Consider the following 24,643-nt stretch of genomic DNA (forward strand, 5'->3'; position numbering starts at 1 on the left):
CAAACAGGAAAAGGAAATGATCACTGCCTATCAGAAAACATGGGAAACACTAAAATTAACAGATTCTCCTTGATGCATATATGCCAATACTGTACCACTGTAGAACCAATAACAGGAAAGGGAGAGTGGTTATAGATGAAAAAGATGAAGCACAGGCCCTTCAGGTTTATGAATATTGTGGTGAACAACTATTCAAAAGCTGTGCCACAGTAGTGAGTCCAACAATGCTCAGTGATTTAGATGTAAAACCAATAGTCAACTGTTTATCTGATCTTTATGATCAAATGATGACAATGTAGTACAATGACCACTTAGACATATACCACCTAAGAAAAGAACTTCATCAAAGATCTATAAGCAATGAGTCAATGTTTACAGAGGAATTATGACAAGAATACTTGGAGGGAGGGGCCAATCTTATAAACCTATCATGCAGTTTAAAACTAAACTCTTCCTTAAATATATCCCTGCAGAATATTGTGTCTTGTTTTACACTTAAATAATCAAACTAAACAAAAACCAGGATGAAGGAGGGATAACTCTTAGGATTACAGTATCTTGTGCTAGGAACAGAGAGCTCTACCTAATTCAGAGAACAGCCTGTACCCAATAGCATTTCCGTCAGTACTGTAATATTTTTGTCACTTTTTGAAAAGCAAAACACATGCACTATGCTTAAAAAAAGTACTCAGAGAGTAATACAACAACAATTTGCAACATTATGAAACTATAGGAGAGAGAAACAGCTATGGCAGAACAAATACCACATGTGACATTCTTTAAAAAGACCAATTGAGATCATGTAAGTCCTCAGGTCTCTACAAAGTAGTAATTCTACTTGATACAATTCTGTTTCTCACAGAGTGTTCTTGTGCTGACTCAATAGGACTAACCTTAGTCGCAGATCTGTACTGATGATCTAAATACTCTCACCTGTAGATGGCATTTCTTTTGATCTTACACTGATACTTATACTTATAGGTCTCCTACAGCTGTCATTATCTGGATTGGATTTTGTCAGATGGTATATTAAGCCTGGTGGTGTTATTTGACAGGGCTAGACTATTTGTTGACACTAACTCCTGTCTTCTACTTTCTCTCACCATCATCAGAATTTTCATCAACACAAACATGGTGTGAAACTGAAGATGCATTATAGTCACTTACAGTAAATCAATACATTTAAGAAATAACTCTCATATACTGCATGGAAAAAGGCATTACACACGGAAAAGAAAATGTTTTCCAGCAAGGAAATTATATAAACCCACATGGTTATTAGAGAACAATGCCACATCACTGTCTCTGTATTTAGTATGACGAATTTGGTTTACTCTGCACGTAAAGCAATATTGGGTATTTTGCTGTCTGTTTTGATGGATGACACACTGATGTTTCTACTCTAGATCTAATTTACACATATACAGGGCATAACATTTATTTTAAAGTGTATTCCCCTTTCAGACCTGAATTTTATGCTGTAATGTTGTTAGGTAATTTTTAATGACTTTAGATGCAAGATCTAAAAACAAGTACCCATTTTCAAAATATAATTTGTAAACTTGGTTTCTTTTTATAGTCTAAATAACTAATTTTGAAATATTCGCTACTGTAAGAAGTGAACTGATCATTCAATAATTACAATGCAATATAACATTAATAATTCATTTATACAGTGGAATATAACAAACCAATTCCATGTATTCTGGCAGTCAAATGCTGCTGTGCACTGCTATAGTGAAGCTCAAAAGTTGGCAGCACTTATACATGATAAAATGATTGAAAATTCACAAATGTGTACACGGGGTTTCCAATGGGGAAAAATATATCTGTTCCACCTGAGAGACAGTAAAATTTAATGTACACAATTGTAGCCAGTGGGTCTGAAAGGTATATGAAGGATCTTGCTGCTGAAGACAGGATATAGTTTACACCACTCTGATACTGAGTCGACTAAGTCCGCCACCATAGTGCAGCCGTAGTGTTACAGTATACCACACAAGAGGGCCCGGGTTTGATTACCGACAGGAGACTGAGTGTTGTATGTCCATCATCATTTCATCATCATTGACATGCAAGTCACTGAAGTGGCGTCAACTAAAAACACTTGGAATACGGAGGGGATATCCCGGCCAATAAATGCCATACGATCATTTAGTTTTGTTTTTTTTTTTTTGCTCAGAGGGGCTGTAGGCACATCCCAGGAAAGTATGACAGTATGACCAGTTACATTCTATGGTTGTGAGACATGCCCACATCTTCACAATGAGGTGGAGGAGTTTCATGAATTTGATAAAGACCTACAACTCACATTCATTGACTTACAGCGACTTACAGCAGAAATACAACAGCATTAATCAGATAGGCCTCTGGAAAATAATGTAGGAGTTCAGCATACTAGTGAAGTACATCACGCTGTTACAATGAATAAAATTACCAAATATGCTCTGTAAATCGACTGTCAGCACCCTTCACAGTTAAGAACTGGTTGAGACAGGGCAATCCTTTGCGGCCTGTTCTGTTCAACATTGTGCTGCCAAAAGGTGAGACATGCAGTTGGAAGTAAGAGGGTGAAGGAGATTGATTGAATAAAAGTGAGACAGAGAAGGAAAGTCAACAAAGAATAATAAATGCAAACTGGGTTTATGACAGTTTAAACTACCTATAAATGTCACACATTGTATCCCATGAAAGTATATGACAGTATGACCAGTTACAGTTTACGGTTGTGAGACATGAGCACTGCGCAGGCGATGGAGGATTTTAAGATTTGAAGGAAAATTTATGGTGCAGTTTACAATACAGAAATGGAAAGATGGAAAAGAAGACACAATGAAGATCTGTATCACGAGTTTAAGAAAGCTGATACTGGGAGAGTGACTGCAAGGGGAAGATTACAGTGGGCACGACATGTTCTCTAAGCAGAGGTACTCTCCCTAACAAAGTATTAGCAGGTCAGCCTTTTGTACAAAAGGTTATCTGCAAACAACTTTAGTGGCCCTGAAAGAGGCAGATCCAACAGCCAGAATTGAGGATGCATGAGGCAGAAGTAAATGGGTGAACATGTGAAAGCAATTTTTGTGATGTTACAATCCTAATTAGTCACGATTTGTGGACTGGATGTGTTGATCATTTTATTAGGATTTATGTTTACATTTCTGTATATTTTTGTCTTCTCTCCAGGGCCTAATTGACCTGTTTAAGTGTAATAAATGATGATGATACGAAGGCATCTTATAGTGTTTTATAATAAGCTAGTAAAGTATTATATCACAGATTAGTGTCTATAAATTTCATAAACATATGTGGCATGTTATATATACATCTTTAAATATGTAGCACTTCACTGAATTTCCATAAAAAAAAAAACAGACTAGTGTACTAGGACTACAAAAGTCACGTGGTTTGGTGATCAGGAGCTATATGAAAGATTATGGCAAATTATTCACTGAATGCAAATTTCAGTTACCTCAGCTGCAATCATTATATCCAATTGTAACATAGGAGAATTTTTGCCAAGCATTCTGGGCCCAAGTCTGGTAAAAAATTTTCTATGTCACAGTCGGGTAACACATTAATACTCAAAGCAGCTGAGGTCATGGAATCTGCATACAGCAAATAATTTGGAGTCTCTAAAAGTTACTTAAAAGTGCACTAAAATTATATTTTACAATATATCATTGTACAAAAGTGCATGGCAACACCTAATAAAAAATTTAAAAAATACACTCACACACAGATACACATGCCTGTGCATGCAACATGTCAAAATATTACAAGTTAAAGATCATTAAAAATTAATCGATACAAGAACAGTCAAAAATGACAACTGTTAACACTTATTATCAGTTTAGAAATGGGAAAAATTCAGACAACTCTTACAAGGTATCTGAATTTTTCTCAGAGACAAACAACAGTAACAATATTTGTAGGTGGTGTCCTTGTTTAAAAATGATTCCTTACATCTTCAATAGCTTCTCTCTGTCGAGTTGCAAAACTTTCCAGCATTTTTGCATACAAGTCTTGCCTCTTGTTTACAAGGAATTTTTTCAGTGGGTCTATGATGACAATGAAAGGCCCAATCCAAATTCGTTCTGGTAGAGTAAGTTCCAAATGCTTCTTTAGTTTGGCTAGTAGTGAAATTTGATCTTTGATTTCATCAGCTTCATGTTTTTCTGATTCATATTCACTGGAACAAAAATTAACACATTAAAAGACTGTCTCTGTGTGTGTGTGTGTGTGTGTGTGTGTGTGTGTGTGTGAGAGAGAGAGAGAGAGAGAGAGAGAGAGAGGGAGGGAGGGAGGGAGGGAGGGAGGGAGGGAGGGAGGGAGGGAGGGAGAGAGGGAGGGAGGGAGAGAGGGAGAGAGAGAGAGAGAGAGAGAGAGAGAGAGAGAGAGAGAGAGAGAGAGAGAGAGAGAGAGAGAGAGGGAGAGAGAGATCAAGCTAAGCAATGGCCACTCATCAAATGTAAAATCTGCTTATTACAACAGAATGAATGCAAAATATAAATAATATGCACTGTGTTTTCAATTAACTGTGGCTTTTGCAGGATTATAAAAAAACAGATTTGAGGAGTCTCTGTATGAATGAATCTCTCTCAATTTCTCCCCGACAATCATCAACTACCTCACAAATCTCTCTGTCACAGTTATGCATCATTTTTATTAACAGTATGATTTGAGCTTCTTTTTAAGAATTTCTTGACAATAAAGCTACTTCTTTCAATTAATAGTACAGATTTGCTAGTTGGCTTGTTAATCTCCTGGCATTATTGCAAAGTGAACATTTGCTAAGGTGTCATTTCCATCATAGGTCCTACTTTCTCTGTCTAACTGGACAATGCCACTACCTAGCAGAGGCAACTATATTCGATATGAGGCTGCTTAGGTAGGTAATCACGAAGGTAAATTGGACACTGCACACTCAAGTAGCTATTTCTTGGCAGTTCTCGATGATGTTATCTGGATCTATTCCTATAAGTTATGAGTATTTGAATATTGTAGACATTGGAAGAAAGGTAGGTTTCATGCTTCAACATGCTTAGATGGTCACAAAGTGTGCAACATCAACACTTCTGTGTGTGAGCATGAAGCAGCTCAGTGGAAAAGTATTAAGACAAGTGCAAATCAACCTCAGTTACTCTTGTAGCATCATGTAAAAAGTAGTAGGTAGGACAAAACAACCAATAGGGGTTTGACGAAGCAGTTATTATACTGAAACAAATTGATTAAGCCAATACAGCACAACTGAAGACTGCTAACAACTCTAAAGAGCAAAACTGATGCTGTCATTACAAAAGACATTGCAAGGCGTCCTCAGCACCATAAATACTCCACCCCACTAGCCTAGGGTCAGTCAACCAGTAGTGTCAATTGCATTCATGTCATTTGCACTAATTCTCTGCTTATTACATTCTAACATCTTGTGTGAGATTGTTCCAGTAATGGTCATACTCTTGCTGCCTGATGGGATGACCATTGATCCATATTCATGGATGACTATGACTGAGTCTGCCAACACCATTCCAGTGCAGCTCTGAAACTACAGCATCATTCAGGTCAGACAGCCTACCAAAATGGTGGTCCAGGATCAGCATTCAACACATCTTGGCATCCAACCTCATGGTTCATCTGATGGGACAATATGGGCAGACAGATAAAGTACTCTTAGGATGGAGTGTGAGCCAGACACACGTGCTCTGATCACTTCCTCATCCACATCAGACCAGCTGACGGAGAGTGCCTTCCGAACCCTCTGGCACCCTACCATACTCGTGAGTCACTGGCCTGCACTGGAGGATGATACAATGACCTTTGGCAGCCCTGAGTCCACCTCTGGATTCAGCACATTCCCCTCCAGATTATGAAGCCACCAGCCACCAAGTAAAACTAGTTACAAGTTGCATTCTCAGGAATCAAAGAAGTAATATTTAATCTTGCTTCATTGTGTATGATGGTGCCACACAGGTTCCTTGACCTCCATCCTGACAAAATAGTAGTGGTTTCCAGCCCAGGTAGAGGATTACAGTACAGGACTAGGCAACCCCTAGAAACTGTTTGTCAGAAGTGTTCAAGGCTACAAATAGGCTTTCAGAAGTGCTAAGGTCCAGCACCAATTTGAACTGGTGGGCAAGAAATATCGGTCAAGCCAAAGGAACACAATGATTCCGGAAGTGGTTCCAACCCAGCACACTGACGTGATACCGGAAGCGGTTCCAACCCAGTACACTGACATCTGCAGCAGCCTCACAGAGTGGGTCGTGAAGAAACATTGCACTTGTTCTCAGGAAAACTGTAATTTTTGTCGTGTCCAGAACAAGACTTAGAAGACTGGAAAGTTACTTTTAGTTAGCCAATTAAGCAAGATGATTAATCTTAATTCAAGCACAATATTGGGAAAGAGTACCTTGTTCCAACACATTGTAAAATATGTAATTTAACAGGTCATAGAGCACCTTCTAGTAAATTTATAACTGCAACATGTGCCATATGTAGACGATACAGGCACACAGCAGATGATTGCTCAGAGTGTCATTGGACAATGATCAGGTGTTAGAATTAGAAGTAATTGCCTTGGTCACAACTGCAGTTACTGAGTTAGTGTTTGGAATGATGTTTGTTTGTGAAAAAAAGAGAAAATAAACTGCACAAGCATGGCACAAACACAGGCAGCAAGTACTTAGTGATATGGTAACTGCTCTTATGGATCAAGCTTCTAAATTGTTAGCTGACACTGAATAGCAAGAAGCATATAATGAAATAATAGCAGTCTGCAAGCTTTGCTGGCAGAACAGCCACAATCTGCACCTGCATTACCCATCTGTGTTGTCAGTAATTGTATGAGTGGCACAAGACCTTGACACAGCACCAGGAAATCAGGCAAAAATTATTTGCGACATTATTAAAAAATAGTGATTGAAGTGATATTGGCCCCACAGAAAACAGATCTAGCAAAAATGGCAAACTTCCAAATTATGAGCCACCAACTATAATAATTATTTCCTCACAATGGCAGTAAAGCTAGCAGTGACTAATAAACAACTACATTAAAACGCATTAGATTTACTTAGGAAGAAACTCTCACTGCAGGCATCACCTTTGGACATTATTTAAAAAATAATAATAAAATCCTTATGGAGATTTTACAATTTCTCAGCTCACTGGAAAATAGTTATTTTGCTTGCTACAACTGTATTTGCAATAAAATTTTAAAATACTGTACGGACTTTATACACTTAAAATTACGATATCTCTGTAACCAAATCAAAAAGCCAGGAAATATTTCCCAACACACTGAAATATGCCATGTTGTTGTTGTTATGGTCTTCAGTCCTGAGACTGGTTTGATGCAGCTCTCCATGCTACTCTATCCTGTGTAAGCTGCTTCATCTCCAAGTACTTGCTGCAACCTACATCCTTCTGAATATGCTTAGTGTATTCATCTCTTGGTCTCCCTCTACAATTTTTACCCTCCACGCTGCCATCCAATGCTAAATTTGTGATCCCTTGATGCTTCAAAACATGTCCTACCAACCGGTCCATTCTTCTTGTCAAGTTGTGCCAAAAACTCCTCTTCTCCCCAATCCTATTCAATACCTCCTCATTAGTTATGTGATCTACCCATCTAATCTTCAGCATTCTTCTGTAGCACCACATTTCGAAAGCTTCTATTCTCTTCTTGTCCAAACTGTTTATTGTCCATGTTTCACTTCCATACATGGCTACACTCCATACAAATACTTTCAGAAATGACTTCCTGACATTTAAATCTATACTCGATGTTAACAAATTTCTCTTCTTTAGAAAACCTTTCCTTGCCATTGCCAGTCTACATTTTATATCCTGTCTACTTCGGCCATCATCAGTTATTTTGCTCCCCAAACAGCAAAACTCCTTTACTACTTTAAGTGTCTCATTTCCTAATCTAATTCCCTCAGCATCACCCAACTTAATTCGACGACATTCCATTATCCTCATTTTGCTTTTGTTGATGTTCATCTTATATCCTCCTTTCAAGACACTGTCCATTCCATTCAACTGCTCTTCCAAGTCCTTTGCTGTCTCTGACAGAATTACAATGTCATCGGCGAACCTCAAGATTTTTATTTCTTCTCCATGGATTTTAATACCTACTCCAAATTTTTCTTTTGTTTCCTTTACTGCTTGCTCAATATAAAGATTGAATAACATTGGGGAGAGGCTACAACCCTGTCTCACTCCCTTATCAACCACTGCTTCCCTTTCATGCCCCTCAACTCTCATAACTGCCGTCTCTGTACAAATTGTAGATAGCATTTCGCTCCCTGTATTTTACCCCTGCCACCTTTAGAATTTGAAAGAGAGTATTCCAATCAACATTGTCAAAAGCGTTCTACAAATCCTAGAAACATAGGTTTGCCTTTCCTTAATCTTTCTTCTAAGATAAGTCGTAGGGTCAGCATTGCCTCATGTGTTCCAATATTTCTACGGAATACAAACTGATTTTCCCCAAGGTCACCTTCTACCAGTTTTTCCATTCGTCTGTAAAGAATACGCATTACTATTTTGCAGCACTGACTTATTACACTGATAGTTTGGTAATTTTCACATCTGTCAACACCTGCTTTCTTTGGGATTGGAATTATTATATTCTTCTTGAAGTCTGTGGGTATTTCGCCTGTCTCATACATCTTGCTCACCAGATGGTAGAGTTTTGTCAGGACTGGCTCTCGCAAGGCCGTCAGTAGTTCTAATGGAAAGTTGTCTACTCCCAGGGCCTTGTTTGGACTCAGGTGTTTAAATGCTCTGTCAAACTCTTCACGCAGTATCGTATCTCCCACTTCATCTTCATCTATATCCTCTTCCATTTCTATAATATTGTCCTCAAATACATTGCCCTTGTATACACCCTCGATATACTCCCTCCACCTCTCTGCTTTCCCTTCTTTGCTTAGAACTGGGTTTCCATCTGAGCTCTTGATATACACTCCTGGAAATGGAAAAAAGAACACATTGACACTGGTTTGTCAGACCCACCATACTTGCTCCGGACACTGCGAGAGGGCTGTACAAGCAATGATCACACGCACGGCACAGCGGACACACCAGGAACCGCGGTGTTGGCCGTCGAATGGCGCTAGCTGCGCAGCATTTGTGCACCGCCGCCGTCAGTGTCAGCCAGTTTGCCGTGGCATATGGAGCTCCATCGCAGTCTTTAACACTGGTAGCATGCCGCGACAGCGTGGACGTGAACCGTATGTGCAGTTGACGGACTTTGAGCGACAGCGTATAGTGGGCATGCGGGAGGCCAGGTGGACGTACCGCCGAATTGCTCAACACGTGGGGCGTGAGGTCTCCACAGTACATCGATGTTGTCACCAGTGATCGACGGAAGGTGCACGTGCCCGTCGACCTGGGACCGGACCGCAGCGATGCATGGATGCACGCCAAGACCGTAGGATCCTACGCAGTGCCGTAGGGGACCGCACCGCCACTTCCCAGCAAATTAGGGACACTGTTGCTCCTGGGGTATCGGCGAGGACCATTCGCAACCGCCTCCATGAAGCTGGGCTATGGTCCCGCACACCGTTAGGTCGTCTTCCGCTCACGCCCCAACATCATGCAGCCCGCCTCCAGTGGTGTCGCGACAGGCGTGAATGGAGGGACGAATGGAGACGTGTCGTCTTCAGCGATGAGAGCCGCTTCTGCCTTGGTGCCAATGATGGTCGTATGCATGTTTGGCGCCGTGCAGGTGAGCGCCACAATCAGGACTGCATACGACCGAGGCACACAGGGCCAACACCCGGCATCATGGTGTGGGGAGCGATCTCCTACACTGGCCGTACACCTCTGGTGATCGTCGAGGGGACACTGAATAGTGCACGGTACATCCAAACCGTCATCGAACCCATCGTTCTACCATTCCTAGACCGGCAAGGGAACTTGCTTTTCCAACAGGACAATGCACGTCCGCATGTATCCCGTGCCACCCAACGTGCTCTACAAGGTGTAAGTCAACTACCCTGGCCAGCAAGATCTCCGGATCTGTCCCCCATTGAGCATGTTTGGGACTGGATGAAGCGTCGTCTCACGCGGTCTGCACGTCCAGCCCGAACGCTGGTCCAACTGAGGCGCCAGGTGGAAATGGCATGGCAAGCCGTTCCAAAGGACTACATCCAGCATCTCTACGATCGTCTCCATGGGAGAATAGCAGCCTGCATTGCTGCGAAAGGTGGATATACACTGTACTAGTGCCGACATTGTGCATGCTCTGTTGCCTGTGTCTATGTGCCTGTGGTTCTGTCAGTGTGATCATGTGATGTATCTGACCCCAGGAATGTGTCAATAAAGTTTCCCCTTCCTGGGACAATGAATTCACGGTGTTCTTATTTCAATTTCCAGGAGTGTACATACAAGTGGTTCTCTTTACTCCAAAGGTCTCTTTAATTTTCCTGTAGGCAGTATCTATCTTACCCCTAGTTAGATAAGCCTCTACATCCTTACATTTGTCCTGCAGCCATCCCTGCTTAGCAATTTTACACTTCCTGTCGATCTCAATTTTGAGACGTTTGTATTCCGTTTTGCCTGCTTCATTTACTGCATTTTTATTTTTCTCCTTTCATCAATTAAATTCAATATTTCTTCTGTTACCCAAAGATTTCTACTAGCCCTCATCTTTTTACCTACTTGAACCTCTGCTGCCTCCACTACTTCAACCTTCAATGTTAGTGTTGTTTAACGTCCCGTCGGCAACGAGGGCATTAGAGATGGAGCGCAAGCTCGGGTTAGGGAAGGATGGGGAAGGAAATCGGCCATGCCCTTTCAAAGGAACCATCCCGGCATTTGACTGAAATGATTTAGGGAAATCACGGAAAACCTAAATCAGGATGGCCGGACATGGGATTGAACCGTCATCCTCCCGAATGCGAGCCCAGTGTGCTAACCACTGCGCCACCTCGCTCAGTCAACCTTCAAAGCTACCCATTCTTCTTCTACTGCATTTCTTCCCCCCATTCATGGCAATTGTTCCCTTATGCTCTCCCTGTAACTCTGTACAATCTCTGGTTTAGTCAGTTTCTCCAGGTCCCATCTCCTTAAAGTCCCACCTATTTACAGTTTATTCAGTTTTAATCTACAGTTCACAACCAATAGATTGTTGTCAGCGTCCACATCTGCCCCTGGAAATGTCTCACAATTTAAAACCTAGTTCCTAAATCTCTGTCTTACCATTATATAATCTATCTGATACCTTCTAGTATCTCCAGGTTTCTTCAATGTTTACAATCTTCTTTTATAATTCTTGAACCAAGTGTTAGCTATGATTAAGTTATGCTCTGTGCAAAATTCTACCAGACAGCTTCCTCTTTCATTTCTTAGCCCCAATCCATATTCACCTACTATATTTCCTTCACTCCCTTTTCCTACTCTCGAATTCCAGTCACCCATGACTATTAAATTTTCGTCTCCCTTCACTATCTGAATAATTTCTTTTATCTCACTATACATATAATCAATTCATCATCATCTGCAGAGATAGTTGGCATATAAACTTGTACTACTGAAGTAGGCATGGGCTTCATGTCTATCTTGACCACAATAATGCGTTCACTATGCTGTTTGTAGTAGCTTACGCACACTCCTATTTTTTTATTCATTATTAAACCTACTCCTGCATTACCCCTATTTTGTATTTATAACCCTGTATTCACCTGACCAAAAGTCTTGTTCCTCCTGCCACTGAAATTCACTAATTCCCACTATATCTAACTTTAACCTATCCATTTCCCTTTTTAAATTTTCTAACCTACCTGCCCGATTAAGGGATCTGACATTCCCCACTCTGACCCGTAGAACGCCAGTTTTCTTTCTCCTGATAACAACGTCCTCCTTAGTAGTCCCTGCCCGGAGATCCGAATAGGGGACTATTTTACCTCTGGAATATTTTACCCAAGAGGACGCCATCATCATTTAACTATACAGTAAAGCTGCATGCCCTTGGGAAAAATTACGGCTGTAGTTTCCCCTTGCTTTCAGCCGTTCACTGTACCAGCACTGCAAGGCTGTTTTGGTTAGTGTTACCATGCCAGATCAGTCAATCATCCAGACTGTTGCCCCTGCAACTACTGAAAAGGCTGCTGCCACTCTTCAGGAACCACACATTTGTTTGGCCTCTCAACAGATGCCCCTTCGTTGTGGTTGCACCTACATTGCGGCCATCTGTATCGCTGAGGCACGCAAGCCTCCCCACGAACGGCAAGGTCCATGGTTCATGGAGGAAGAATATGCCATAGTCAACATAAATATCTACTCGATTACTCTGCAATTCACATTTAAGTGCCTTGCTGAGTGTTCATCAAACCACCTTCAAGCTACTGTTCCACCTTTCCACTCTTGTGTATTGCGGGAAAAAAAAAAACAATCTTTCTGTGGGAGCTCTGACTTCTCTTATTTTATGATCATTTCTCCCTATTTAGACGGGTGCCAACAAAATATTTTCACTTTATCATATCTGCGACACACTCTTCCTTATTTTATGATAATACAAAACAAGCCGTCCTTCTGTGGACTTTCTCTATGTCCTCCATCAATCCTATCTGATACATATACCACATTGCACACCAGTACTCCACAAGAGGGCAGACAAGTGTAGTGTAAGCAGTCTCTATGGTAGACCTGGTGCATTTTTTAGTGTTCTGCCAATAAATTGCAGTCTTTTGTTTACTTCCCCACAACAGCAGAAACTGGCCGAGACAGAAGCAGCAATAGAGGAGTAACCGATTTTGTGAATTTTATGAGTTCCTAACCAGGAGTAAATTGTATAATTTCATCAGTATTCTTAAGTTTTTGAGTTTATATGTGTTAATTTAATATCTAATAGACACAGTTCTCACGATTTCATTTGCATCAAAACAGATTTTGTGACATATTACAAGTTACTAACCAGGAGCGAACTATTTAATCTCATCTGATTGCTTTGGTAGTTCAGTTATCGTATCTCTGCACATTAATCTAATTTATTAGACACAGTTCTTGCATTTTCATCAGCACCTAAGTAGAGTTCCACAGCATGTGCTGATGGTCCATTTGACTGGGTAGTGTAGTTTTCCATGGTCTTTAGTATGGATAAGGAATGTGATTGTTGTGTGCGGATGCAAGCCAAGTTGGTGACACTTCTCTCTCAGCTCCATGCTGTGATGGCTTCATTTACATAGCTTGAGGCTGCAGTGGATGGGCAACATTGTTGAGGGCCAGCCGTGGGGATCCAACAGACATCCAGCATGTCCGAGTCCTCCAATCAGTCCTCACCAGTGGCGAGCCCAGTTACTGCTCACACTGAGGTTGACCCCTCACCCGTGATTGAGTGGAAGGTCAGCTCAGAGCATGGCAGTCAGCAAAGGCCTCCCCCAGTTGATTTGACAAACAGCTTCCAGGTGCTGTCTGTGGCTGAGACTGTCACTCAGTGAGATGCCACTGCCCATCCTGTTTCAGAGGAAACCACTCAGCCTGCAAGATCCAGGCAACCACAGAGGGAGGGATTATTGATAGTTGTGAGCACCAATGTTAGGAGTATTATGGGCTCCTTAGGGATATGGCTGCCAAGAAGGGAAAGAAAGAAAATGTGCACTCCATGTTCACACCTGGTAGAGTCATTCCAGATGTGGAACAGGTCCTTTTGGGTGCCATGGGGAGCACAGGGTGCAGCAAACTGCAGGTGGTGACTCACATGGTACCAATGACACATTTCACTTCGGATCAGATGAGATTCTAATTTCAAGTGCCTAACAGAAGTGGTAAAGGCTGCCAGTCTTGCTTGCGAGATGGAAAGGGGAGCTGATCATTTGTGGCATAGTCAACAGGATCATTTGAAGACCTCTGATACAAAGCCAAGTGGAGCATCTGTATCACAGACTCAGATGGTTCTGCTACCGTGTAGGCTGCAGTTTCCTTGACTTGCACCATTGGATGGTTGGTTCAAATGGCTCTGAGCACTATGCGACTTAACTTCTGAGGTCACCAGTCACCTAGAACTTAGAACTAATTAAACCTAACTAACCTAAGGACATCACACACATCCATGCCCAAGGCAAGATTCGAACCTGCTACCGTAGCGGTCGCTTGGTTCCAGACTGTAGTTTCTAGAACCGCACGGCCACTCCAGCCGGCTTGGGTGGTTGGGCTTGGGGTTGTGCTGAATAGGTCAGGAGTCCACTACATACAGTAGGCGGCTACAGAGGTATCAGGGGCTGTGTGGCATGGACTGGGCGGCTTTTTAGGTTAGAGGGTCTTGGGAAAACACAAAAAGGGCTTCAGTCTCAAAGGGTGGAGGAAGAACGCGAACCATCAGTATAACAGTTGTAAATTGTTGCAGCTCTGTTGCGAGAGTACCAGAGCTCCAAGCACTAATGGAAAGCACTGATGCTCAAATCGATATAGGCACTAAGAGCTGGCTAAAGACAGAGATAGGTTCAGCAGAAACTTCTGCAAAGAACCTAATGGTATTCCGAAATGATAGGCCGAACACAGTTGGTGGTGGCGTGTTTGTTGCTGTTAGTAGTTTAGCTTGTCGCAAAATTGAAGTAGATAGTTCCTATGAGTCAGTATGAACACAGGTCACACTTGGCAACTGGAATAACATAATAATTGGATCCTTTTAGTGACCTCCCAATTCAAATGATATAATTGCTGAAAGGTTCATAGAAAACTTAAGTTTGGTTTCAAACACGTACTCAACTCACACAACTATAGTTGGTATCAACTTGAACTTACCCTCAATATGTTGGTGAAAATACATATTTAACTCTGGAGGAATGCATAAACCATCATCCGAAAATATGCTAAACACATCATCTCAAAATTATTTCAAGCAGTTAGTTCATGAGCCCACACAAATAGTAAATGGTTGTGAAAGCACACTTGAACTCTTACCAACAAATAATCCTGAGTTCATAATGAGCATCAAAATGGATAGATAGATTAGTGAATACAGGGTTGTCTAGTGAGACTGAATATTGTAACCTCAAAATAGTATCAGCAGCAACTGACAGATTTATACCAAATAAACAATGAAGCTGATCCTCCTTGGAACACAAAACAGACCGGACCGGAACACTGTTGCAGAAACAATGAAAAAAACGTGGCAAATTTAAATGGACACAAGACCTCCAAGACTGGCAATCTTTACAGAAGCTCGAAATTTAGTGTGGACTTCAATGGATGATGCTTCTAATAGTTTACACAATGAAACTTTGTCACAAAAACCCGAGAGAAAGATCAAAGAGATTCTGTTCGTATGTGAAGTATGCCAGCAGCAAGACACAATCAATGTCTTCTCTGCATGATAGCAATGGAAATACTATCGACAACAGTGCTGCTAAAGCAGAGTTACTAAACACAGCCTCCCTTCCCAAAGAAGACAAAGTAAATACTCCAGAATTCGAATCAAGAACAGCTGCCAACATGATTAATGTAGAAGTAGTTATTGTCTGAGTAGTGAATCAACTTAAATCACTTAATAAAAGCATGTCTTCCGGTCCAAATTGTATACCAGTTAGGTTCTTTTCACAGTATGCTGATACAATAGCTTCATATTTAACATTCATACACAACTGTTCACTCAACGAAAGATCTGTACCCAAAAACTGGAAAGTTGCACACGTCTCACCAATATTCAAGAAAGGTAGAATGAGTAACCCACTACATTACAGGTCCATATCATTAATGTCAATATGCAGCAGTATTTTGGAACATATATTCGTGTTTGAACATTATGAATCACCTCAAAGAAAATGATCTACTGACACACAGTCTCTTGACGGCTTTAGAAAACACCTGTCTTGTGAAACACAAACAGCTCTTTACTCATACAAAGTGTTGAGTGCTACTGACAAGGGATTTCAAACTGATTTCATATTTCTAATTTCCAAAAGGCCTTCGACACAGTACCACACAATTGGAATATTGACTCAGTTATGTGACTGGATTCATGATTTCCTGTCAGAGAGGTCACAGTTCGTAGTAACTGGCTGAAAGACATTGAGTAAAATAGAAGTAATTTCTGGCATTCCCCAAGGTAGTGTTAGAGGCCCTCTGCTGTAAATTGAAATTATATTTCCTTAACAACTCCTTCTATACCATACATGAATTCTTGAATAGGAATAAATAAATCTATAAATATAGTATATGCATTTAGTGCCATTTAAGGGGATGGGGTAAATAATAGAAATATTAAACTTCTAATAACTCGCTTTATTTCCATTTCCGTTTTTCCCACATCACTCATCATTTTTAGCTACTTACCACAGGTTTTAACATCATTATTTCTTCGTCAGACAATTGTTAGCCTCATTTCCATAATCTGCCACCACAAAACCACTCCTTTTAATACATTTACACACAGTTTTTTCGAAATTTTCCCGAATTTCTCCACCCTTTAACGTGTTTTGGCGGCAACACAATCACCTAACCTTTATGCACATCATTGTCTACCAACCCAAGTTCACCACAGGATCAACATAGCCCAGCTTTAACCAACACCTTTTCGCCTTTTTTTACACCAGATCTCCAGTTGCCTTCTAGTTCACCTTTATCTCACCCCATATATTGTTATTTTCATTTTCATTTCAGCCTCATGTTACACTTTCCACCTTCTAATACCATGTCACCCTCTCAACACCCCCACAAGGAACCCATTAAGTTTTATCTACATTCCCTCCGCAAACATGCCTTTGCCCTAGCCAGATTACACTGACTGTTCAGAGCATCCTCCTACAGGCCAACCGCAAATTAGAACAGCATGCCACCCTCCACCTCAAAAAACTATCCAATCTCCTGGTTTCCCACCTCCGGAAAGGCAACTCACTCACCCTTCACAACCTTTCCAGCAAACCTCAACCTCCTCTCATTGCACACAAACCCAGTCTCTCCCATCTACTCAATCTCCCACTTCCAGCTCCACTCCCTCCAAAACCTCAAAATTCCAATCAACACAATCTGGAACCACAACACCATAATTCAATACTTAACCTTTCCTCCAAACCTCTCTCCCAATCCGAAACCTCTGCCTATCCAAAGGCCTCACCTTCAGCCCCACTCCCAGATTCAACCATACAGCCCTCGTCAAAGATTTACTGTCCTACACTCGTACTCTCTGCTGGAAATATCACTTTTCCATGAAGAAAAATGATCCTAATCCTACTCCTAATGATCCAACTCCCCAAGACACTATCCAAATTGAACCCTGCCTGGAACAGTTCCATCCTCCCTCACAGCGCGACCCACCACCCCTTCCTCAAAATCACCCTCTCCAAACCTTCCAGGAATTTCTCACTTCCAGCCTTGCCTCTCAATCCTTCTTAAAAAACCTTAATCCTACTTCCAACAACACCACTGATGAAGCCCAAGCTATCAGTGATCTCAAGGCTGACCGATCCATCGTCATTCTTCCGGCGGACAAGAGCTCCATGACCGTGGTACATGACCGTGGTACTTGATCGTTGGGAGTATGTGGCTGAGGGACTGCGTCAGCTTTCAGACAACACCACATACAAAGTTTGCCAAGGTAATCCCATTCCTGATGTCCAGGCGGAGCTCCAAGGAATCATCAGAACCTTAGGCCCCCTACAAATCCATCACCCTCCTGACCCCACCAACACCCGACACCCCGAACCCCTACCTTCTACCTAATTCCTAAAATTCACAAACCCAAACATCCTGGCCGCCCCATTGTAGCTGGTTACCAAGCCCCCACAGAACGTATCTCTGCCTACGTAGATCAACACCTTCAACCCATTACATGCACTCTCCCATCCTTCATCAAAGACACCAACCACTTTCTCGAACGCCTGGAATCCTTACCCAATCTGTTACCCTCGGAAACCATCCTTGTAACCATTGATGCCACTTCCTTATACACAAATATTCCGCACGTCCAGGGCTTCGCTGCAATGGAGCACTTCCTTTCACGCCGACCACCTGCCACCCTACCTAAAACCTCTTTCCTCATTACCTTAGGCAGCTTCATCCTGACCCACAACTTCTTCACTTTTGAAGGCCAGACATACCAACAATTAACGGGAACAGCCATGGGTACCAGGATGGTCCCCTCGTATGCCAACCTATTGATGGGTCACTTAGAGGAAGTCTTCTGGGTTACCCGGGCCTGCCAACCCAAAGTTTGGTACAGATTTATTGATGGCATCTTCATGATCAGGACTCACAGTGAAGAACAACTCCAGAATTTCCTCTCCAACCTTAACTCCTTTGGTTCCATCAGATTCACCTGGTCCTACACCAAAACCCATGCCACTTTCCTTGACATTGACCTCCATCGGTCCAATGGCCAGCTTCACACGTCTGTCCTCATCAAACCCGCCAACAAGCAACAGTACCTCCATTATGACAGCTGCCACCCATTCCACATCAAAAGGTCCCTTCCCTACAGCCTAGGTCTTCGTGGCAAACGAATGTGCTCCAGTCCAGAATCCCTGAACCATTACACCAACAACCTGAAAACAGCTTTCGCATCCCGCAACTACCCTCCCGACCTGGTACAGAAGCAAATAACCAGAGCCACTTCCTCATCCCCTCAAACCCAGAACATCCCACAGAAGAACCACAAAAGTGCCCCACTTGTGACAGGATACTTTCCGGGACTGGATCAGAATCTGAATGTGGCTCTCCAACAGGGATACGACTTCCTCAAATCCTGCCCTGACATGAGATCCCTCCTTCATGAAATCCTCCCCACTCCACAAAGAGTGTCTTTCTGCCGTCCAGCTAACCTTCATAACCTCTTGGTTCATCCCTATGAAATCCCCAAACCACCTTCCCTACTCTCTGGCTCCTACCCTTGTAACCGCCCCCGGTGTAAAACCTGTCCCATGAACCCTCCCACCACCACCTACTCCAGTCCTGTAACCCGGAAGGTGTATACGATCAAAGGCAGAGCCACGTGTGAAAGCACCCATGTTGTTTACCAACTGACCTGCCTACACTGTGAAGCTTTCTATGTGGGAATGACCAGCGGCGAACTGTCCATTCGCATGAATGGACACAGGCAGACAGTGTTTGTTGGTAATGAGGATCACCCTGTGGCTAAACATGCCTTGGTGCACGGCCAGCACATCTTGGCACAGTGTTACACCGTCCGGGTTATCTGGATACTTCCCACTAACACCAACCTGTCAGAACTCCGGAGATAGGGACTTGCCCTTCAGTATATCCTCTCTTCTCGTTATCCACCAGGCCTCAGCCTCAGGCTCTGCTAATTTCAAGTTGCCGCCGCTCCTACCTCACCTATCTTTCAACAACATCTTTGCCTCTGTACTTCCGCCTCGACTGACATCTCTGCCCAAATTCTTTGCCTTTACAAATGTCTGCTTGTGTCTGTGTATGTGCAGATGGATATGTGTGTGTGTGTGCAAGTGTATACCTGTCCTTTTTTCCCCTTAAGGTAAGTCTTTCCACTCCCGGGATTGGAATGACTCCTTACCCTCTCCCTTAAAACCCACATCCTTTCATCTTTCCCTCTCCTTCCCTCTTTCCTGAAGAAGCAACCTTTGGTTGTGAAAGCTTGAATTTTGTGTGTATGTTTGTGTTTGTTTGTGTGTCTATCGACCTGCCAGCGCTTTTGTTTGGTAAGTCACATCATCTTCAACGGCTACCGTACCATGCGATTGATCAATGGAACACGCAACCAACTAACTAACTAACTAACTAACTAACTAACTTACAATCTGAGCAGTCATCATTGGCTATTTTCAGATGACACTATCATTTATCGATTAGTAAAGTCATCAGGACATTGCAAAACAATTTAGAAAAGATATCTGTATGGCGCAAAAATTGGAAATTGACCCTAAATAATGAAAAGTGTGAGGTCATCCCAATGAGTGCTAAAATGTGACATGATAAATCAGTCAAATCTAAAGGCAGTAAATTCAACATAATACCTAGGAATTACAAACAACTTACATTGGAAGGAATGTGTAGAAAATATTGTGGGAAAGGTTAACCAAAGCCATGTGTTTTGTTGGCAGGACACTTAGATAATGTAACAGATCCACTAAAGAGACTGCCTACACTATGCTTGTCCATCCTCTTTTAGAATACTGCTGCATAGTGTGGGATCCTTACCAGATAGGATTGACAGAGTACATTGAGAAAGTTCAAAGAATGACAGCATGTTTTGAATTATCACAAAATAGGGGAGAGAGTGCCACTGAAATGATACAGGATTTGGGGTGGACATCATTAAAACAAATGCGTTTTTCGTTGCGGCAGAATCTTTTCACAAAATTTTAGTCACCACTTTCCTCTCCGAATTCGAAAACATTTTGTTGACACTGACTTACACAGGGAGAAATGATCATCATGATAAAATAAGGGAAATCAGAGCTCACACGGAAAAATATAGAAGTTCATTCTTTCTGTGCTCTGTACAAGATTGAAATAATAGAGAATTATTGTCAAGGTGGTTCAATGAACCCTCTGCCTCTGCACTCTGATTTGCAGAGGTAGATGTAGATGTAGATGAACATTATCATTTGATTATTCTAGTTTAAGTTATTTGTAATTGTAATCTCTAAGTACAGGGTGTCTCATGAAAGATGCCCAGGAGAGGTTCACAGGTCGCATAGCACAGCCAAAGACTGCCATCGCTGCACCTGACAGCTTTTGCCGCACCCAACCACAGCAGCCGCACCTGTCTCTCGGATAATAATCTGCCAATAGTCAGTTGTGGCTGCGCACTTCCCCTCAGGTACGTATAAACAATGTGGCCCTCTGTTTAACTTAAGCTTACCTTTATGTACAGCAGCTGTTCAAAACAATGTCCCTCTGTGATAAGAGCAGCCTGACATCTCCTGAACACATTAGCAAACACTTAATGAATTCCAGCAGCCAAAATCTGGTAAATGACTAGCTGAACCCTGTTTTCCACCTCTTCGAGTGTGTGGGGATTGGTTGAACACAGCTTGTCTTTTAACATTCCCCAAAGATAAAAATAACACGGATTTAGATCTGGAGAATGAGGAGGCCAGTCAAATATCCTATCATCAAAAACAGCTGGTACTGCTGTCACAGAAGTGTTGGTAATGAGTGGTCTTGCATTATCCTGCACGAAATAACTGTAGGTGTTAATACTGAAAAAAAAAAAAGGATGCAGTATATTTTTTCACATAACTGTCAGAACGTATTGTTTCGTGAAAAATCATTGGTTCAGTAAATCGTCTTGCACTAACTGCACATCAGACTCCTCATGCAAAGGTTGTTGATGTAATTCATGAGGATTTTTGGAGCTCTAATGTCTATTGGTCTGAGCACTTACATACGCTGATAACTGCAGCCATGCTTTAACAAACAAAAAAATCATCTCAGGATCAACTCCTCCATCATACACAGACTGTAATAGCCAGTTACAATAACAATAGTTCGTATGGTTTCAGTTTGTGCTCATCTCTGTGAGCAGATGCTCTTGACACACCAGCCTGAAGTAATAGGATTCAAGCCAACATTCCGCATACGTGTCTGTTTTGGCTTAGTTCAACACATGAATCATTCACTGATCCTTCCTGTATATCATACTGAATGGCCTTTCAACAAAGGCCTTGTTGGCCGAAAGCTTATATTGTGACAGTCTTTTTGTTGTGTTATATGCAACACAGCATCTCCACTAAATGGTGAGTAGCAACTTTCCTTTTCTTAATAATGTACATTACATCCTGGATTTTCCATTATTTGAATGATACCGAATGGAAACTTGACAGGAAACTCAAAACAAAACACCCGAACACCTAGTCGCACAATATAGAAGACACATGCATGTTGTGTTTGCCTGAGGACTGGGCCCAGTGACATACAGGCAGGGAAACCTCTGGAATTGGCACAGTATCAGTAACGATGTCTAGCTACAATATTTGAAGCAAATAAACTTGAGACGAACAACCTGTAACAAAACACCCGTATACTCAGTCACACAGTGTAGTGGGCACATGCAAAGTACTGGTGTCCAAGAACTATGCAGAGCGATAACAGCAGATGCAGCAGCAACAGCTGGCAAATGTGCCGCGTGACCCGTAGACCCCTCACGGACATCTTTCATGAGACATCCTGTATTTATTATACAAGTATATTACAAGTTATAAATTTAACTTTTACATTTGGGTAATTTACTGTGTAACCGAAATTTAGCTGATTTCTTTTAGTACTTCGCTTGTCATAATTTAGAGTCAATTGCCACTTTTCGCGCCAAACAGAATTGTTGTCTAAATCATTTTGCAGTTGGTTTTGATCATCTGTTGACTTTACAACACGGTAAATGACAGCAGCCATCCACAAAACTGGAGATATGTAAAATGCCTTTAACTATGAATCCTTTTATTTTTTTTATTTTACATGGCTAATTCCATGGTACCAAACTGAGGGGCAAATCTTCATGGTCATGGAAGGAGTCAGCATATTGAATTTACATCAGAAAAGTAATAATAGATAAAATAAAATGTATGTAAATCTTATGCAGAGGGCAAGTTTAGCCAGGTGTAGAAGTATGAAACCAGAATTTGGTTGCAATAATTATGCACATCTGTTGTTTGAAACTGATAAAGAATGTTCTATTCAAAATAATCTCCGTTGCTATTTATACATTTCCCCCAACTCTCTGGTGGGCTATTAATGCCAAGCCAAAAAAATTGTTCTTCTTTGGAAACGAAATAGTCTGCGAGCCATTTTTGTACATTTTTATACGAACTGAAGCGTTGTTCTGCCATAGTGTGTCCCAGTGATCCAAACAGATGATAATCAGATGGAGCCAAGTCTGGAGAATAAGCTGCATGCCCTAGTATTTCCCAATTGAATGCCTCGATCATTTCCCTGACCCGTTTTGCTGTGTGTGATGGATCATTATCATGGAGCAATATGAGTTTGTGTTGCCTTTCTCCAAATCCCAGCAATTTTTCATGTAATGCTCGACTTAAATTAATCATTTGCTGTTGGTAGCAATCAGTGTTAATGATTTCACCAACCAGTTTTAGCAATCTCATAATACATTACACCCTTCTGATTCCACGAAAAACAAGAGGATTGTGGATGACAATAGTTTGTCTAGATTCACCCATGATTTATGGCGCTTATGATTCTCAAAATATATCATTTTTTCATCACCTGTCACTATTCAATGGAGAAACAGCTTTCTTTTTTATCTGGTAAGCAGCATTTCACAAGTGGTCTTTCAATTTGCTTGCTGTCTTTCATTCAGTTCATGCAGAACCCATTTTCCCACTTTCTGCACCTTTCCCACTGCTCTCAATGGAAGATAAATGGCTTTCTCTGTCAAAGTGAATTGTTCTGTGAGTTCTTGTTGAGTTTGAGTATCATCTTCTTCCAATAAAGCCTGCAATTTGTTAGCTTCGAACTTTTTCGGTGGTTTCCCGTGCACGTAATCTCTCACGTCAAAATCACCGCTTTTCAGTATTTTGAACCACTCAAAACACTGTTTTTTTCCCAAGAACATGTTCGCTGAAAGCTTTGACAAGCATTCAATGCGATTCTGCAGCAGTTTTCTTCAAATGATAACAGGAAACCAATGCTGTCTGCAAATCGTAGTTCACAGGCACACAACTCAACACGTTTATGGGTTTGAAACAGATACCAATGTATGGAACTTGGGTTACCATGTGTTAATATTCGTCATCAACCATTACAGAAAGCAGATGGTGCTGCAGATGCAGTCTCATGAGCCCTACACAGATGTCTATCTATCTATAAGGAAATTCTAGTTTCATCCTACTACACCTGATAAGCATGTATTAGCATAATCAACAATGTAATATAGGAATGGGCTTAAATTGTTTTTCAGGAGCTCCCCAACAGAATAGGTGGTGTGGGCCATGAGAAAATTCTTCAGATTGAAAGTGTGAAGTTGCAGTAAAATGTTTTAATTATTGTGGTACCTTACCAAAAGTGGATGCAGCAGCACACTGCAAGCCTTTCTAGAGGTATGATCATAAAGCAAATTGGATTTCTGCCTAGTATTAACTGATTGATAGATGTTGAGTATTGAGAATAAGGTCATATTGTTAATGGTGTGCATGCATGTGTGTGTGTGTGTGTGTGTGTGTGTGTGAAATTTTCATTTGAGAGGCAAACATCAGAACCCCCAGACATGTGTTGACAAAAGGTTAACGAAATAAAACCAAATATTACTAAAACCCCCCATTTCTGGGCCAAAAATACCTTTTGTGAATGGGAAGAGTTATGCCTGAATATATGCCTCATGTCATAAGTGAATGAAAATAAATGAAGTAGACTAATTTTAATGTTAGATCACTGCTTATTGCAAATACTGTTTTAATGGTAAATATAACTGCAATCAGTTCTTCAACAATATTCTGAATATGGGCTTTCCATGACAGTTGACTATCGATCTGAACACCTAGAAATTTGAATTGTTCAGACTCATTAATCATATGCCCTGTGTAACCAAAATGGCAGTTTTAATTGACTTGTGTGTTATAAAATGTAGAAACTGGGTCTTACTTTGATTTAGCATCAATTTATTTTCTACAAGTGATGAACTTTGTCTTGAAATGCACTAGTTGACACACTGCCTATGTCACACATTCTTCACTACTCAGCTAGTGTCCTCAATAAACAAAAATATTTTTGAATC

General features: G+C 41.4%; 1 protein-coding gene across 1 annotated transcript in view; it reads right to left on the bottom strand.

The window, feature by feature from the left end:
- Positions 1-24,643, bottom strand: part of LOC126278931 (dynein axonemal heavy chain 1-like) — an 825,957-nt gene that overhangs the window by 689,966 nt on the left and 111,348 nt on the right. Inside the window, 1 exon segment of the mRNA XM_049979209.1 lies at positions 3,964-4,189. Coding sequence (XP_049835166.1) covers positions 3,964-4,189 — 226 coding nt within the window.

This window comes from Schistocerca gregaria, chromosome 6 (genome assembly GCF_023897955.1).
Source record: "Schistocerca gregaria isolate iqSchGreg1 chromosome 6, iqSchGreg1.2, whole genome shotgun sequence".
In the NCBI taxonomy this organism is placed as follows: Eukaryota; Metazoa; Arthropoda; class Insecta; order Orthoptera; family Acrididae; genus Schistocerca; species Schistocerca gregaria.